The sequence below is a fragment of the Doryrhamphus excisus genome, chromosome 21, assembly GCF_030265055.1.
Source record: "Doryrhamphus excisus isolate RoL2022-K1 chromosome 21, RoL_Dexc_1.0, whole genome shotgun sequence".
Classification (NCBI taxonomy): Eukaryota; Metazoa; Chordata; class Actinopteri; order Syngnathiformes; family Syngnathidae; genus Doryrhamphus; species Doryrhamphus excisus.
The window spans coordinates 918,957-938,399 of NC_080486.1; the positions used below are offsets into that span (position 1 = coordinate 918,957).

A 19,443-nucleotide genomic window follows, 5' to 3' on the forward strand; every position below is an offset into this window, starting at 1 on the left:
AGCGCGTACAGCTGCTGCCGTCAGACAGCTCTTTCCCCTTCGCCTTGGCTGGCGGAAGGGAAGCAAACAGGCCCGTCTCAGAAAGACGGAATCCAGCAGGCGAGCCAACCACTTCAATCCCAAAGAAGCACCCCATCCTTCTTCTCAGCCAGCAGCATCCTAATAGGCCTGAGACAGGTGGGATTATGGGAAAGGACATCCCATCGTCCTCCTATAGCTTTGGGCTCTGCTGCAGTCCCGTGATCACGCCCGATTCCAGAACACAGACCCAGGCCAGCGTCGAGTTCTTGCACAGATGAATAAATGCTGTTTCCTGTCAGTTGTGTGCGTCTGCAGCATTTGGCGTTGAAGGCCATCAGAAGACATGAGTGATGCGCGGATGGATGTCAGCCTACCCTCAGGTACTTGACCAACTTCTGGATCTGCCAGTAGTCTGAGGGCTGGTCTGTGTTTCGCTGACGGCGCACTGGCTGCTCCTCCTCTTCATAACTCTCGTTGCTCTCGGACGACGTCTCGCTGAAGAGGTCCGCCTGCTGTCTGGAGGTCTTACTGGTACAACCAAAAGCAGCCAACGTTAAACCTGAATCATGCCAACACTGGAGGTGCCAAACATGGAGCTGGCTTAGGCCACCCGTGTCCAAAATGCGGCACGGGGTCTCTTTAGGAGTTATGACAAAGTCATTTTTTTGGTCCCACATGGACGAAGAAGAAGCAAAACATGACTCACTTTCTCAAAGACGACAAGTGATCGGCAAAGGATGTCTCGGAGAAAGCTTTACTCTTGGATCCATCTTTCTTCTCTTTTTCAGAGTCTTTGCCGTTTTTCTTCTCATCTGCTTCTCTGGAATGACATCCAAAGTTCACATTCACCTTCTCAAGCACGTGTAGAAACGGGCCTCCATGACGCTGTGGCAGCATGTCAAGGAAAGGTGACCAAGATCCTACACAAACACCCACCAGTGTCCAGGCAGGTCCACTAATAGACCAGTAAAAAAAAAGGTGATGCGAGGTTGCCATAGCAACTAGAGCACATTATGATCTCGTACACCATCTAGTCATCCATTACCAGTATGTACCTGGTACATTATTCTTGTGACATACCCAGCCAAACCGGGGTCCTTCCATCGAGAAGGATCGTTCTTGTCGCTCCTCTTGAGTGAAAGCTGTGTCTGAGCATCCACCAACTCCACGTGAGGCTTCGCCGTGCGTGGGGGTGGAGGATCTCGAAATTCCTGTGACGGAGAGCAGAGGCTTTTTAGCGTCATCTTGGCCATTGACCTACGCCAGTGTAGCGGTGATAGATGCGTGATAGATCTTCCATCGACTACCCAGCCTGGTGGCCACTGCAAAGTCCAAGCAGGGGTTGAATATTGAAATGAAAGGATGCTATGTTGACACTTCCTTTTCTACTACTAGAAGTACATTTACCCTCACATGACAAGTTTATTCTCCTAAAAGTGACTTTTTCATTGTTAGATTTGTAATGTTTTTGACTTGACTACTGTTTCTGTATTTTTTTTAATATTATTCTTGTAAAGCTGTACTTTCAGTTTCAGGTTGTCTCGTTAGATGTTAGTTAATTAACTGAACAATATGAATTGTTTCAGTGCACACATTAAAAATAGAAACATTTGCAGCCTGGCAGACAGGCATGCCTTTGTGTGACACTTTTTCCTTCGCTGCTTTCACTTGGAAGGTCTGTATTAAAGTCATGCATGCATGCCAATAAGACGTATAAATAGTTTTAATCACAGACACCTGCCTTGCAGAAATAGCCGGTCCCGTCATTGGCTGCTAGCAGCCTTTTAAAGGGCAGAGGGAAAGCATTAAGATGTATTTCTGTGGATGCCAAGGACCCCAGCCACTTCTCCATAGGCGTGTTTTTATTCAAAAGGTAGAGTGAGCTGCCGTTGGAAACGTCTCGGTCAATCCAAGCAACCTCACAGCCGCAGTCGGATTGGATTCAAGCTAATTGACCTGCTTTAATTCCATCATGTGCGTCGCGGACAAAGCCCTTATGCTTTCGCAGAAAGGAACGCTCAATAAAAAGCTCCATTAGCCGTGACTCGCTGCAAGCCAACACGTCAAGATGCCGGCAGGCGTACCTTGACTGACGCAGGACTGGAACCCGTACTGCATTTATGTATCATTTGTCATTATTTTTATCATCAGGTGAAACTCATGCTTGGCCATCTGAAAGGAGCATTTCATTCAACGGCTGCAGGTCAGAAAGACAAGACTTTCCATCCTTCCTCGGGACAGCATGTTAACAGTCGGGATTCATTTTCATGCAGAAACACAGTATTCCCAATTTCCAGTCTTGCTGAGCTGTCACTGAATCCAACAAAGTCAAAAGGAGAAGGAAAGCATCTTTCCTCCGTATCGCTGCCAACGACTACGTGGAAGCATCTTCCTGCTAACAGGAGGCTAGCTCGGCGAACAGGTAGCCATTCCCACCGCAAAGACATTCCTTACCTCCAGATATAGGAGCAACACAACGGTAGATTGTTTACTCTTCAACTTGGGGGGGAATCTAGCCCTCGTTTAGTTTGTTGCACTGAATTTATGGATCCAAATAAGTACATTTCCACAAAGTAGGATTCCTTATTTAAGAATAAAATATTCTTGTAGTTTGTCGGTCCTGTTTAGGACCTTATATACGTATGTTTAAAGTCCATTAGAGTCCACTGACATAAAATAGCAGCCCCATAGTCACTTTCACACTCTTATTATGCAGTAGACATCAGCAAATACGAGAATTACAACAGCCTACATTTAATACGCTTGCTACACGCTCCTATGCTAATGCTTACGTCTTGTACACGACAATTACACACACCCCCACTACTCTGAAGGTACTGCAGCATGCTACCTGAGATATATGCAGCCATATTTGGATTTTGGCTGTGTTCAAAACAATTTGGGCCTAAAACTGCTTCCGTATGCGTATTTTGGACTAACAAGGCTGTAGTCCACCATGACAGCAAAGAACCGCCATCGGATTTCTTTATGAACATTTGTAAAACAAAAGTGATGGAGTGAAGCTGCAAGAGCCCAATCCTTGCCTAAGCGATGAAACCGATGTAAAAGCTGTGGAGGGGGGGGTTGAAAGGATGGCTCCAAGTCACCAAATGAATGAAAGAATCCTCCCTAAAGGCTAACCGGAGAGATGGATGTCAACGCTCCGACGCTGCACAACAGTGTGATGAACTTGCCATGATGCCACATTTTCCAGCAAAAAATTAGCAGCGCGAGTGAAAAGATGAAATGATTAACAGATTCCTGCGTGCAGCTGCAGTCTATTATCGGGGCGATTTGTTATACTGTCAAATTACTAAAGCAGGAAGCAGCACTACTGAATGAATCACAGCTTTCAACGTCTGGAAGCCTGCCTCTGTTCGTGTGTGTTGCTGGCTACCAATAAAGTTTGACGACGGCAACAATCAGACACTAGCAGCAGACGCTGATGACACAACATGTACGTTTACACGGGACATCCCAACATCGTCCAGACAAGCATCTTGACAGCCGTTAAAATAACACCATCTTATCTTCCATTAACCCACAGGGGGCCAAGCCAACATCCAGGGGGGGCCAGAGTGGGCGGCCTGGACGTACTAGTCAAAGACTATTTAACATGTTTTTAGTAACGGGACATCACGCTGCCTTTGTGTTGACATGTTTCCTTGCCAGAGTTATTCATCTATTCCATTTGGCTAAATTGGGCCTGGATGGTTTTTGTTGGAAGGAAAGGATGAACAAAAGCGAACCTAACTAAGTGGGCAAATCAAATATTCCTTTGTTATTTGCCTAAAAATAAATGGATGATTTAAGCAAGTTGGTTTTCATGCAGCGTGTATGCACACACGCAAAAAAAGGAACACATACAAAATGTAATCATTTAAGTATTCATTCAACAAGGTTTTCTTTTTCCAGGTTATAATCCACATTTGGCTTTTTTTACCCTCTGTCCCATTTCTTGTGGACTTGATGTGAAAGTGTTTCCCGCGTTACCTGTGAGTCGATGTTCTCAGCAAAGACCTGAGATTTGCTCTTCAGCAGCGAGACCAGGTCCTTGAACACCTCGCTGGTTCGCTCGTAGGCGATCTCGTCCCCCTCCGGCTTGATGCCCTGTCATGAGCACACAGTGGAAAAAGCCACAATTCCCAAGCGAGCCACACACCAGCGGGGAGCACCAAAAGGACCGAAGGGAAGTGTAGACTAAGGTAGACGTTAGTCGTTATCTTCTTATGGGCCTGTTTGGACTGCAGGAATAAACAATACCACCTTTAGACAGGAAGACTAAGGTAGATGTTAGTTATCTTATGGGCCTGTTTTATGGGACTAGACATGAAGACTAGGTTTCACTGGATAATTATATTTCTTAAATCGTGTTAAGTTGTGAGGGCTCGAATGTTGAAGTGTAAAAAGGTGATCTACTCGGGTGATGCACACGGCAATAGAGGTGATTTTCATTTGTGGGATTGTGAGCCATCGTCCCAGGCGTAGTTCCCAAAAGGACAACTCTAGTCAGGTTTCACTCTCCAACAGCTTGTGATTATCTACAGGTATTTTGTAAATGAAGAATCCTGGTAGAACTTCACTTGAACCAATGACCCGCCATGAACGAGGGATTCCTGTACACCGTTGACCCAAGATGAGGTCTTATCTCACAAGCCTTCTTACCATGTTGAAAAAGACCCCTGTGGTGCTGCAGGTGATGTAGAGCGTCTCCGTGTCGTAGGGCTCGATCACCAGGTAAAACATCTCACCTTCTAGTTGCCTCCACAGAGGGGCGCGGCAGCCGTTTGGAAATTCATAGTCTGACAAGAGAAGCAAGCCAACGTGAGCCGTGGCGGAGACAACAGGTGGGAGATACCATGCCGCTCCAAATGGGCTGAATAGAAGAGAATTACACAATCCCCGACACATGAAGGCCCCACTGATGACTGACAAAGTAAACAATGACGGCGGTGTAGTATTTAGTCTTTGTGGTGTGGAATACTCAGTATTTATGTAAACAGCAAGTCAGTGAAAGAAGAAGATAATTCAAACCTGATGTGTATCGCACCAACTTTAACAATCTATTCTCCCCAGTACTGCAAATGTTCTTTAAAAATTCCACTTCTTTCTTCACTGCAGTGGGATTGAGCTCAACCTTTCTGAAAACAAGAAGAAAAAAACATATGATGGTGTTTTTCTTCCCCCAAGTCATTCAGTAGCTGTTTAGATCATCTGACAAAGATGAGGCAAAACAAAGAAAGAACCCCCACTCTGATATTTCTTTCATGAGCCTGCGGAGGATCTGCTTGTCGGCGTGCTGAAGAAGGCGGAGCAGCTTGACTTTGACGTCTGCGTCCTTGCCCTGCTGCTGCTCTTTCCCTTTGTCGGCCTTCGCAGCCTTATGGAGGTTGGCAAAGTTGGGACCAAGAATCTTCACCAAAGGCTTTCTGTTCTCTGAACATGAGGACAGACACGTTGGGGCTGGAATACGACTCGCGCTCTTTCTTCACAATCTTTACCACTTCTGCATCCGTAACTTCATCCAAATCTGTTCTCAGGAAAAGTGCACTTTTGGAATTTCCTCCACCATCCCCAATTGTCATGAGAGACGAACATCTCTTTTCTGTGTGTCGTACATCTCATCTACAAAACAGCTAAGATGAAGCTAAGAATGTACGACACACCTACTGCGCCTAAAAAGCCTTCCTTCCTCTCCATGTTGCTATGGGAACCCAATACAAGTATTACATGCTATGAATGTACCTGGTCCAGCATGGAGAGCGAACCAGAAAAGCTTGGTGGAGCTTTTGGGACCTCCTAGTAGCCACCCTTCTGGGTGGAATAGGTGTGTCCCATTAACTTGTTGCCTCTTTTACCGGTTTTGATATCTTTAGAAGGCACAGAAGAGAGAGACGTGCGATTGTGGATGGTGGGAAAAATTGAAGTCGTTTGCTTATTCTTGTTTATGCAGATTAAAAACGACATGAAGCTGAACTGCATGTGAACGCCGATATGCAGACGTTGAACTGGAATGTAGAACAGATGAAGAAATGTGAGAGAAGGGTTGAAATGTAGTCACGACCGAGGATGGAACCAGCTACCATCAGGTTAGGACTCGGGAGACGCTACGACCTGATCCATACCTGCGTGCACAGAATCGGCACTTTTCATGGAAGTTTTACTCGGTCTTGGACATGAAAACCAAAAATGAACATGAAAATGTCGGTGGAGTGGAAGATTCCAGACGCAACCGGGACTCGACGCTCGCCGCGTGGTCGACGGCCTTACCTTCAACACATGCCTGAACTTCCTGAAGCTTCCTCTCGTTTGCCACACGTACAAGTTTAGAGAGCTGGTTGAAGTTGCGGACACAAACAATGGGGGAAGAGAGACTCAGCAGCGAACGCCCCTCGTCGTCCTTCTCCTGGGACTCCACGTCGGACTCGCTGCGGATGCAAAGACAGGAGATCCAAGGTCAAATACATTAAAGCACCACAGTGACAGCAAAGCCTGCACAGACCCGTAACACTGAAAGCCAGCCAGCAGGCCGCCTCCTGATTGGTCCCACCTGATGTCATAGTCTGCGGTGAAATCGGACGATGCTAAAGTGGTGCGCCACTGGAGCGGCTCCTCGAACACCACCTCTGCCTCTTGCGGATTCTGGGAGCTGAAGTTCTCCACAAAGCGAAGGATTTCATTCAGCAGGGTGTCGTTCATCGGCGTGGACTCCAGCTGGCCACCGCCGGAGTCGGACGCGGCCCACTGGGCTGCCCTGGTCAGCGATGTCCCCATTGTGCTGGACAAAAAAAATCAATTGAGGAAGGTATTCTATACATGTTCTCTCATCAAATCTAATGTAATGGCTAAAAACTTAATCCTAGCACTTTGCAGTGACGGACTAGCAATGGTAGCCCCCCTCCCTTTTTGGTTGCTATGATACATTTCAACAAAGACGGAAAATGAGATGGTTCAAAATGTAGCCGTGCAGTATTTACAATGTAACGCTCACACGTCGTTAACTCAAATAGGGTATTTAGGGGGATATGAAATAGATATAATTGTATTAGATTACCTCCAACGTTCCGCTGTAACAATGACAATTGATGGCAACTATAATTAATAAATCCTAGCATAGCACAGCGGTGCTGCTAACACACTGGCATTAGCACACAATAGATATTTGAAACTTAACATACCTTTACACGCACCTCAAGCGGTCAATTGGTTTCTGAAGACCTCCATCAGAAAGCACACTTCCTGTTTTGGTCAGGTCACCCTGGTTACCGTTACCGTAATGCTGCGTACAGCCGTGCATCAAAAAAACATCCCTACTCAGCGTCACAGACGCGCAACCAGTAAAAAGACAAAACATGACGTCCGTTCTGATCTTTTTAACCAAATTATCCTGCAAACAACCAAAATATTACACAAAGACGTTACATTTGGCCTTTATAATGTAATGTTACTTTCTGTAGCTGTCGTTAAACTGCAATTTAGGTCTGATGCAGTGCATTTACACGCTTAACATTGCAATTACTTTCACCAATTCGGTCTTTTCTCGGCGTCTGGCGTGCAAAACAGCACTTTATACCTTCAAGAAAGGCAATCCACGTTTCTATTCAAGAAACCCACACGTGGAACGCCACCACAAATTATGCAAATTTCTTCTTCCTCTCGAGCAGGTGAACTAGCAAGTACACGCTACTGCCCCCTATCGCCCAAGCCCGGCATTGCAGCCTCAACCCATTCACAACAGTAAAAAGGCCCTTGTGTGCCATGACCGTGTAACTTGCTCACACTGACATTACATCAACAATTCTTACATTTGTGCTCATTGAGCCTTCTGTAAATAAAACCCGATGCTGCTAAATATGTATCATATTTTGCGAGAATAAACTGGCTTAAGCCTCTTATGGGCACGAAACCGGCAATTGTGGCTTTGAAATCCAGCGTAGTGTATGTATTTGAAATGACAATCGTGTAGTGCCAGTGCTTTCTTTGGAGTGGACGGATGCATGTCAAATATAGACAGGATTTATGATTATGGAGCCGCTGAGGAAAGTCCAATATGAGACAAAAAGCCTTTTTAGTTGCTAAGTTGCATAAAAGCGGTGAGATCCTTTGTTTGAGAAGCCTGGGAAGTCTCATGTTCTCGCAGACGTGACTAAGACTGGTCAGGTCATGTTAAAAGAGCAATAAAGACATTTTAAGAACATAAATGACAGAGCGCCCACTCGGTGCATTTAAGTCAAACTAAAAGGACATCACAGAAGGAACTCATTGGACGTTGCTTTCATGATGAGTGGCATCGAGTGCTCAGTCCGGATTTGGAGCGTAATACTTTTTGGGAAATTGTTTTTCCTATTGCTGATTTTAGGAAAAAGTTTGTAATATTTCTTCTGATCATATCAGCTCTAGCGTTTGTGTCCATGCTAGCTTCCACCAGCGTCCACCAGACAAGAACCCCAAGAGTGGTTCTGCTCTTCTTCTCACAGCTGGTTCTACTTTTGCAAACATCTATCAGCAAAGCCTTCCCCTCCACTTTTGCTTTCCTGCTTCCTTCACCTCCTGGCTCCTCTGTCTCCTTTGCTTCATCTCCAAGAGGGTAATTATTATTTTGGTGGGAGTGGATGTCCACGTTTGGCAACGCCGCACTCGCTAACGCTCAGGGAGCGCTAATGTTATTTGACTTTTACCTTAGAAGCGCTGTGCTCCTCACTCGCTGTGTGACGGGGGTGAAGGAGGTAAGGAACGGAGAAGGAACGGGAATAAAGGGTAAAGACGGCGACAGTGGAGATGGGGTAGATGTTTCTTCTGGGAAATAAGGACACCCTCCGAATGAAACGTGGTTCAATTATCCCTAATTGAGAATGTACTCGGCCCCCGTGGTTTATTTGGAGTGGCACACCTGGGACAGTTTCCTGCGTGGATTTATTTTCTTTCAAATGTTGAATTTTCTCTTTGAAATTAGCACACTTTCCTTTCCTCTGGAGAACTAATTAGACCAACCATCTTGATGTTCCTCTCAATTTTCCTTCAGTGAGTTTAGTATGGATTAGTATGGATTAGAATGGGGTGGTGACACCAAGGGTGGTATCGCCGTCATTGATCCAGATATCGATCATGCTGACACCAAGGGTGGTATCGCCATCATTGATCTAGATATCGATCATGCTGACACCAAGGGTGGTATCGCCATCATCGATCCAGATATCGATCATGCTGACACCAAGGGTGGTATCGCCATCATCGATCAAGATATCGATCATGCTGACACCAAGGGTGGTATCGCCATCATCGATCCAGATATCGATCATGTTTGCACCAAGGGGGGTATCACCATCATCGATCCAGATACCGATCATGCTGACACCAAGGGTGGTATCGCCATCATCGATCCAGATATCCATCATGGTGCCACCAAGGGTGGTATCGCCATCATCGATCCAGATACCGATCATGCTGACACCAAGGGTGGTATCGCCATCATCGATCCAGATACCGATCATGCTGACACCAAGGGTGGTATCGCCATCATCGATCATGGTGCCACCAAGGGTGGTATCGCCATCATCGATCCAGATACCGATCATGCTGACACCAAGGGTGGTATCGCCATCATCGATCCAGATACCGATCATGCTGACACCAAGGGTGGTATCGCCATCATCGATCACATTGATACCAAGGATGGTATCGCCATCATCGATCACATTGATACCAAGGATGGTATCGCCATCATCGATCCAGATATCGATCATGTTGACACCAAGGGTGGTATCGCCATCATCGATCATGTTGACACCAAGGGTGGTATCGCCATCATCGATCATGTTGACACCAAGGGTGGTATCGCCATCATCGATCACGTTGACACCAAGGGTGGTATCGCCATCATCGATCCAGTTATCGATCATGTACAATGATCAGTGTGCACCATACTTGGCCTAGCCAATCACTGTGCCTCGTGGTTTAGGACAAATGACAAAAAGCCCAAACAGTAGCGTGTGCGCCCCCCCCCCCCAAATGACAGCTGTACTTGGCTAGCATCCTGATGTTACTCTGAAATGTTCCAATTTGGGAAATAGGAGCCATTCCTCAACAGGCTTCCAAGCAGCCAGCCTGAGGCCGACGTCGTTCCAACGCCAACAAACAAAATGACTAAGCCCGGCAGACTAATCAGGCTGTCGGAGGCCTGCCCGAGAGACCTGCGGCACAGACCAAAGCGGGTTCCTCCCTGCCTGGAGGAGGACTCCAGAGCTGTCATGGTGCCCGTCCTGGCCTTAGGATCCGAACTTGACCACATGAAACCCAACATCTCCTCCTGCATTTCCTCAAACACTTCAGATATCCAAACGTCACCATCGCGTGGAAGACGCATTAGCTGGCAAAGGTGAAGCACTTTAGGGTTTGTTTGTGTAGGCCCCCCCCACATGGTTCCTTTCATGGGGCCCCCGACCACCTTGACATTGGAATGCAACGTGTGTGACGCAGACCTTCTCACAGATCTACCCTCCATCCAGGTCTTACCTGAACGGGACGCGTCAGGCACTGCCAGCACTTCAATTCTCCATCATGAATTATTGATCTTCAGCGTAGATGGTAATCTTCTCCATCTTGTGTTTGTTTCGTTCCATCCCGGGATCAGCAGGTTCCACAGGACGTATCCCAGGTGGGAAGGCTGAACGAGAGCTTGATTAGGAACATAAACAGCAAGTACACGCATGTGTGCAGCCACCTTCCTACCTCCACTCCATCGCACCAGACTGACAGCGTGTCAAAACACGCTGGGCCCAGTATGCGGGTTCACGGGCCAGGTCTCTGGGAGGCCAGGTCCCCGGGAGGCCAGGTCTCTGGGAGGCCAGGTCTAAAGGATACATCTGCGACAGTCATGGTCAGGGTCCAGCCCCTGTCAGAACCCCCCTGCCCTCCCACCGCGCTGATCTTGATTTTCCAGGAGCTTGTCCACCTAAACGTGTCAAGATGTTTCCCAGAACATGCCAAAAACAAAGTGACACGGACATGAACGTTGCAAAGAAAAGATAAACACCGGCTTCCTGGAGGTTTCACGCCTGCGCTCGCATTCTTCCACGGAACCAAAGCGTCTTCATCAGCTCATGCGTGTCCTCACATTTCAGAAGGCTGGAGATGCCGTTTCTCATCGCCGCTCCGGTAATGCCATCTCATCTTCTACTTCTTCAACCTCCAAGGTCAACCAGGACACATTCTGGGACGCGGCTTAACCTCCCGTTTCCAAAGAAACTTCCCACGGGAATAATGTAAGTATTCCAAGAAGTATATAGTATACATCATGTACTGCAAGATTTAAATAGCCTCCCCTTTTATCAAGATAAAAAAGACGCTAAAAAGAGGCCGCTAGGAATGCAAGTAATGGGACACACCTATTCTGCCCATGAAGCCTTCTGTAAAAACCTCCCCCAAGGCTCCATTTCCATAACGTGAGCTGCATACCAACCAAGCTACAGCGATAAAACATTTATGGCCAAGAACTACGTTACTGGCGTAGCGACACCTCGCCACAACGCCACGCGGCTAGCTAGTAGCAACCTTCCAAAGAGATTAGCATTAGAGGCCTCGAGACATGACTTTACGTTCCTATTGGCCAACATAGGAGACGAGACAAAATAAGACACATTAGCGTTCTTTTCTAAACTTCCTGTTGTGGACAGTACTTCCTGCAGTGGCTATTGCCTCAATGCAACAGTGACACCTAGTGGCCGATGTTGTAGCTTATTTATGTTTATGTGTTTTATGTTTATATGTTTATGAGGTGAAACTTCCAAGCGGCGCCATCCATTGAATGGAATTCTTCGGCCGTTTTATACGTCGTCCATCAGAGGGAGGCATGAGTCCTGTGTTACGGTTTCAGAGGAAGCGCGGCTTTGAAAGAGAAGCCGACGTTGGGCGTCGACGCGGACGTATTTGATTGAGCGCCGGCCGTAATTCTCACAGAATAGAAAGGTCTGCTTTTCTGATAAAGGCGGAGGAACAGAAGTCTCATTGTTTCAAAGAGTGACTTTGGCCTAACTGGAGGAGCTGGAGATGATTCAGACTGGATTTTCTACCGGGAGCTGAAACGGGATGGAGGTGGTGTTGTTCTAGGACAGCGGGTGGAAATATTAGATTGAAGTCCTGCCAGATTATTCCTTTTGCAGGGTTGCTAGGAGTTTATACTGGATTGGATGTGTTCACATTTCAATATTCTATTCAACATATTTTCTTTATTTCAAAGCCTTGCTGGAGATCTAAAAGCCCTTTTCCACTGCAGGAAACAGGAACTGCAGCAAGAAACGGCCCTCATTTCTAAAACGATGTATTGAGAATCGCACCTCAAATCCCAGTCCAGAAAAGGGTGGGGTGCCGTCTCTGGGTCAGAAGCGCTGATGAAGTACCTCGGGGTCTTCATGAGTGAGGGAAGGCTGGAGCGGCACCGTGCTGTCATGGTGAACAAGGAGCAGAGCTGACAGGCAAAGTTCTCGATTCATCAGCCAGTTCTACACTCACCCGTGGTCAAGATGGCGGCTGCAAGCATCAGGCACCAGGGCTGTCCCTTGGAGATACGGTGGGCGACAAACTCAGAACCGCTGCTCCTCCGCACCGAGAGGGGACCGACGAGGTGGCTCGGGCATCAATGAAGTCTTCCCGGGGAGGTTTTCAGCCTGTGGAAGACCCAGGACACGGGGAGACCATCTCAACTGGCCTGGGAACCCATCGGAACCTGCACAAACTTAATTTAGCCATAATACTTCATTTGATATTTCATCTATACATGAAATACTTTGGTAGTTAGAGCATAAAAAACCTGTTCACCTATACACTAGAGCCCTCTAGACATAAAATAACACCCCTATAGTCGCCTTTACACTCCTATTATCTATGGAGTAGATATAATAGGAGAAAATAAGACTAATGCTTGTGTTGCGTTCGAGTGCTAGAGGTGCTGAGTGGGTGGGGCACGTGGCTCTCGGCCATCACATGGTCACCGTGTTGATGCGTGAACATGTCACCCCGGAGTGCCATTCTTGTCAAGCTTTACAAGGTCTGAACGTTGGAGAAAGCCACCTGGTCCATCTTTGGGCCGCCCCACGGCGTCTCCGTGTGAGACGCGGGCTTGGGTAAACAAGAGCTGACACCATTCATCTTGGAAATGGCATCGCTGGAAAGAAGAACATTCCAGTCCGTGGTCTCGCTGCGGGGCCATCTGCGTTTGATTTCAACAATATCGAAGGGAGTCCTCCGCTCAATTAAAGATGTGATGTACTTTGGTGAATGAATACAAGATGCAAGGCCTTACAGGATGTCCACTACGCCCCCCCCCCCCCCACCCACCCCCACCACTCGTCACTCCAATTCAGGTTGTCCAACCTTCACATTTCCCTTTTCCACAGCGCTCACTTTGATGGCTGAGTGGATAGCGGGGCGGGGGTGCAGTGAGGAGGAAGTTGCATGGAAGGTCAGGAAAAGGTGAGAACGCTCACTCAAGCCGAGGGAAGAAACCATTTATCCCCCCCGCCCCCCCGCCCTCCTTTGTCTTTCCACCACTTTCTCTCACCCTCTCCTCCTAATTAGGATAACAGCAGGAGACCACGTTGGCTTTAATGCAGCTAATTGCTTCCAGGCACACCCTGATAAGGCATTTCCCAAAGTAGGAATATTGTGGTAGGGCATGGAAAACCTGTCTGAATAGGTTTTGGAACATTAGAGCCCCGAGACATGAAATAACACCCCTATAGTCACCTTGACACCCCAACTCCCATTTAGTTTGGGGAATAAGGTCAAAACATTCCGGGAATAAAGCCCAAAATTTTAATTTAATTTCAGGAAAACGCTGAAAAAAAACATACAATTGTGTCATTTTAGTAGCATAAAGCTTAGCTTGTTTAAAAGTTGGAATATGAAAAATAGGTTGTGGAAAAAGTCATCACATGGGAAAAAAAATTTAATATTTAGGGAAAACAGCACAAAGCTTTTTCATCTCCATGATAGCATGATACATATTCATATATATTATATTCATATATTAGATGGAAGTGGAGAGGGATTACTGCATTCCCACAATCCATAAAAAGGATGAGGCAAGATCCACTCAACATTGGCATTCCAAAGAAGGGACATTCTGGAAAAAGAAAGAATTTCCACTTTTCATATTTGGATTATGATGGGTTATTCTTATTGTGACCAACTTGGAATTTCTTTTGTGTTCTTTCATTACATCACATTCCTGGTTGTCTGTGCCCCCCCCCCCCCCAATCCAATCCCATGTTTTTATTGGACTCTAATTGCTCTACAAGGGAGTCCTGCTGGCCGGGCGCTCCCATTACTAACGAGCCGCGTGTGACGAGGCTTCATCAGAGGCGTTGACGCCGTCTTTTATCTTGTCATCACTTGGCCGCTTCGGACCCCAAAGTGATGACGGCATGACCTCATATCCCAGCTTGCACTGCAGTGGCGGACAAGGCTGACATTGTATTGATAGATCAGCCAAACAAAGAAACTGAAAACATTAAAGTGACATTTTACAATTATTCAAATAAAAAGGAAAGTAATGAGAAAGATTTTAGTGGCACCAAGCAGATTAAAAAAAATTCTCATTATTATAATATGCTATTTAGTAGCATAAACCAGAACTATTAGAACTTAAGGTATTTTCTACCTTTTAAAGTTGGAATATGAAAACATTTTATATATTTGTAATTTTTGGAAAACTAAGTTGCAGTTTTAATGTGAGAATGAATTATGATTTTATGAAATTATAGGAAGAAAATGTAGGAAGTAGCTGTACTTGTACCAGACATTACTAAACAATACCAGAATAAACTCATATACTATCTGTTGATTCATTGATCATACTGTTTATAATTTATATAATCTGCAATAACCATACTCTACTCTAGTCACTTCACTGCAATACTGTACATATTACTGCTATTATATATTGTCATATCCATACTGTTTATAATCTGTATAATCTACAATAGCCATATTATAGTCATTTCCATACCCTAGTCACTCCATTGCAATACTGTACATATTACTGTTATTATATATTGTCATACCCATACTGTTTATAATCTGTATAATCTACAATAGCCATATTATAGTCATTTATATCCCTGTACATATCCTCACTGTATTATAGTCATAGCCTGTATAGTTTTATTTACATAGATCTGTCCATACTAATGTACTTATAAAAATTGCACTTCTGGTTGGATGCTAACTGCATTTTGTTGCCCTGTACAAGTGACATGAGCAATAACAATAAAGTTGAATCTAATCTAATCTAATCTAATCTAATGAGGACAAATGGGACTTTAGTACTTACAGCTAGAATAAAAACAGCAAATGTTACTTTTTAAAGTACTTTAAAAGTTGTGATTTTGGGGAAATTTTTGGAAATAGTGACTTTTGGAAAAGTTATTTGGGAATAAAGTCAAAACATTATTAGCATATCTTCCAAAATATCAAAGTAGCATCCTTTCATTTTTTCACCATGTGGTCCTGGCTGTAACGGAGCGGAGATGGTTCACTCCTTAATACGTGAAGTTGAATGGTTGAACTACTCCTACTACTACGAGTACTCGTCAAAGGTAGTAAATAAGCCAAATGTAAGACGGCGTTGCACTCCAGGATAACATGCTACCAAAAGGGAAACGTGGTCATAAATCTTCATGCAGTCCCATAAAAGTCTGCCCCCTGCTGTGAGTGATTTAAGATAACAAATCTCCTTCCACTTCATGATTTCCTCGTCCTTCCTTGAAGCGAGTCAAGCTCGGCTACGGCTTCTGCTGATTGACAGATGAGGAGATAAGGATGGTCCAGCATGGGGCATTGTGTATCTGAAGATTTATGGCACTTAAAGCCACGTTAGAGTTCCTTATGTGGACTCAAGAATCCTCTCTGGCCGTTTGAAATATGAATATGAAATATGGTCACCCTAATTTGACTGGCTTTAAATGAGTTATTAGCCACAGAAGGGAGAAAAATGTGGCATCCCGTTTCTGAAAGGGTCTCAGGATAATGGCTTTCCGTCCGGGCTGCCATCGGAACATCTCTGTGGAAGGTCTGATCCAACACATGCAAAACACTGTTTCTCCATCACCAGCCATACAGCACACAAAAGGAATGCAGTCCGATGTCCAGCTGGGCCGGCCGAGCCGCCGGCTAATGACAGCTAAGTGGATTACAAGGAGGCCCTGGTCAGCGCTCGCTAATGTCAGTCAACTAAAGTTACCGCCATGTGGCAGCAGATACACCACAGGGGAACCGCTGCACGACCTTGGAACCTTCGTATGAAAGCAGCTCGCCGAGGGCCACGAAGAGCAGATTAGGATGATTCCATTATCTTCGTATTGGCACAGCCCCCGGCTAGCAAGTATCAGGCATACGCGCACAGCGAGGCGTACATTCCAGTGACGAGTGTAGTACTGCAACTTCATACTGACGCCTTGGCTCACGTTTCAGTTCTTAACATGCACCAAAGCAGCCCGCCATTTTTATTGCATCCCAAACGCGGCCCGCCGACCACTCGGCCGCGGCTGTCGCTCAGCTTTTACAGGATGGAGCCCGAATATTGAGAATGTTGACATTTTAGGAGATCATGTGAGGAAAAATAATCGTAATAATCGCATCAAGTTGAAACGGTGAAAAACATATTGAATTGATTTTTTATGTAAAATGAAAACAGAAATAAAGTATTTGGGGGAAAATTGGTTGCTGAAAAGGATTTGAAAAGTGGGTAGAACATTAAAAAAACAAGTAGTTGAAATAAAGTTTTTTAAGCTGTATTAGTATGAAAAAAACAGTATAATAACAGTATATTACAAGGATTTAAAGTCTGATTTGGGGAAAGTCACAATTGTGAACTCCAAGAAGTTCAAGTAGAAAATGTTAAAATGTATAGCAGAAATAAAATTAATAAAAATTTTACAAGAATAAAATGAAAATATTAAAAAAAGCTGTATTCTAAGGAGTTGTCATTTCATGTTTTGTCATGACAATAAACCCATAATTTTGAGAAAAAAGTAATTTTAGTTGCATTGAGTTAAAAGGCATTATAACAAAATTATTTTCATATTTTGATAAAGAAAATTTGGGATTTGGGGGAAAATTAGGTTGGGAAAGTCACTATGGGAATAAAGTCATTATGCTAATAAGTCCTAATTATGAGAAGAAAGTCGACATATTTGGAAAAAGCATCAAAGCTAAGCAGGTCATACATGTATTCTAGAAATAGAAAACCTCTTGGCATGTTTACGTGTTTTACGACGTATTTGGACACCCGTTGTATCGTGTTGGGTTGACTGCACGCCAATGATTGATACCGTCTATCCAACACGTGCGTCTGTTGAGCTGCTGATTTAGCGGCTAAAAGACGCCGTCCAGCGGGAACGCTAAAGTTGAGCGTCCCTGCGGTCCCGGAGTTCAATCCAAGTGGACCTGCATGCCAGTTGACGTTTGGGCCTGGTCCAGCCTGGCGACTTGACCGAGCAGGAGGAGTCTGGTCTTTTTGCTCCCTGTGACCCGGATAAGCCGAGGAAAATGGATGGATGGACTTAAAAGGCTTCCAGACTTAAAAGGGAAAACATTTATGGGCAAACCTACTCGGATTGCGGGCATAAGAAGGACTTAAGGTACGGAACAATGACAAAAAGGCAACATCTGCATGTCAGCGTAATAATAAGCTAAGCTGGAAGACGTATACTTTAGATAGGACAGTTTCATCCTTGTCTGGATAATTGGATGCACATTTATCAGGACGGCATCCAACACGTTCCCTGTTATTTTGGCTTTAATTGGATTAGGAAGCGGTGCCACTCGTGCCTGGGCTCCAGAGAGCAGCGCGACCGCTCCCTTCTCCGTTCGCTTCTTCTCAGCTTTCCTTTCTCTGCGCTCCCACTGCCGAGTCCCACCAGGTCTCGGGTCATACCCCGGCGTGTCGGGGACCCGAACCTTGCCCTCGGAGCTGCCGGCTGCAAGAGAGCAGGCGCGGGGGCCGACACGGGCTGGGAAAACCATCAACCCCTCCCTCCCGCCCCGGCTGTCATTTCACAGCAGCACTGAGCAGTTAATTGGTTTCATGTGCATGGCCGCTGGGCTGGGGGGGGGGGGGGGGGGGGGGGGTGCGAGGGGTGACCTCATCTCACACACACACACACACACACACGGGCAGCAGATAGTGTTTCTGGTCATGTGGCGTTTGGTGTGAAGGCATACGCTTGGAAAGCAAAACACTGCATCTTCAGACTTCTTGAATTATGGTTCCTTAGATTTTGGGGTACTTCAGCCTTTCATCCAACATCTCTTACCTAATCCCTTGTCAGCCTTGCCTGAGATGATCTGATGATCCGTCTGCTCCCCCTCCCGTCCTCCTCCGCAAAAACAACAGGGTATAAAGTCTGCTGTCCGCGGGTCCTTCCATCATCTACAAAAGACAATCAGCGCACGAGTGCTGAAGGCTGCAAAGGTGTTGAGAAATGGACTTGAGGAGGATCAGCACTTACCTCATCACCACCCTGGAGCATCCTGAACATGGACATCATGGGGCAGTACTCGGGAGTACTGGAGTACCAACATGGATGAGTACAGGAAGTCAGACAAGCCGGAAGCGTCGTCACTGAAATGGAAAAAATGAATTGTTGCTCTCCATAAAAAAGTTCTAGATCAGGGGTGTCCTAACTTTTTCCAGCAAGGCCAGCTTTGCTTCACTTGATTTTTTTTTCTGTATTTTTCTTTTACTGTCAATATTTTGACTTTATTCTTCTTTCATCTTGTCAAATTTCTCCTATGACTATCCCTCATAATTTGACTATCATAAAAAATTCCATGAGAGAATTTCCCAGATGGAACTTCGTTTCAGAGGAAAATTCTACTTTGCTACTAAAATGTTTTGTCAAAAGAAAACTTGCGTTCTTTTTGACTTTGAATGACAGACTTTGGACACCCTGCTGGAGGCTGGAGAAGATGAGCCGTCTCGAGCATCTGCGGGGCATCAACCTCAAGCTGGGGAGGGAGGGAGGGAGGTGAGGTGTCAACCCCCACCATCTATGATGTCATCACGGAGGCCTGAAAGACATGTAAAGCAAAAACAACATCTTCAGCTCTCCCTGGAGGAGCACCGTACTTCAACGGTAAGGTCAAGGTGGTTTGAGGGCAGGCCAGGTTCCTGCGTGTACTGGTGGTGTACTGGTGGTATAATCGTGGTATAATGGCGGTATAATGGCGGTATAATACTACACGCCGCGTGTACTGGTGTGTTATTATCCAGTCAACTGGAGAGCGGACGATCCTTCTGCTCGGGGGTGTGTTAGGGATCTGCAACAAGCTTGTGGAAGTTACCAGTGCCACCACCCAAAATCCACAAGCCAAAAGAGGAAACGATCTGGGAATGGCGTCCTGGGAATGCTTGCTTGCAGACGA

The 19,443-nt window shown here is 45.8% G+C and overlaps 1 protein-coding gene across 3 annotated transcripts in view; it reads right to left on the reverse strand.

Annotated features, from left to right (window-relative positions):
- The window catches only part of odad2 (outer dynein arm docking complex subunit 2), a 40,198-nt gene extending 21,508 nt beyond the window's left edge, over nt 1-18,690 (reverse strand). The window contains exons 1-14 of one of the 3 annotated variants that reach the window (XM_058060658.1): nt 18,528-18,690; nt 18,333-18,448; nt 12,529-12,683; nt 10,750-12,459; nt 10,534-10,684; nt 6,572-6,799; nt 6,292-6,449; nt 5,274-5,457; nt 5,056-5,162; nt 4,687-4,823; nt 4,015-4,131; nt 1,102-1,232; nt 728-841; nt 396-549 (exon numbers count right to left, since the gene is read on the reverse strand). In XM_058060658.1, coding sequence (XP_057916641.1) covers nt 396-549; nt 728-841; nt 1,102-1,232; nt 4,015-4,131; nt 4,687-4,823; nt 5,056-5,162; nt 5,274-5,457; nt 6,292-6,449; nt 6,572-6,795 — 1,326 coding nt within the window. In that variant the 5' untranslated portion in view covers nt 6,796-6,799; nt 10,534-10,684; nt 10,750-12,459; ... (1 more) ...; nt 18,333-18,448; nt 18,528-18,690. Of the gene's footprint in view, nt 1-395; nt 550-727; nt 842-1,101; nt 1,233-4,014; nt 4,132-4,686; nt 4,824-5,055; nt 5,163-5,273; nt 5,458-6,291; nt 6,450-6,571; nt 6,800-7,199; nt 9,033-10,533; nt 10,685-10,749; nt 12,460-12,528; nt 12,943-18,332; nt 18,449-18,527 lie in introns of those variants that run through there. The other 2 variants (XM_058060659.1, XM_058060660.1) reach the window with 2 other exon arrangements.
- Between the last annotated feature and the right edge of the window lie 753 nt (nt 18,691-19,443).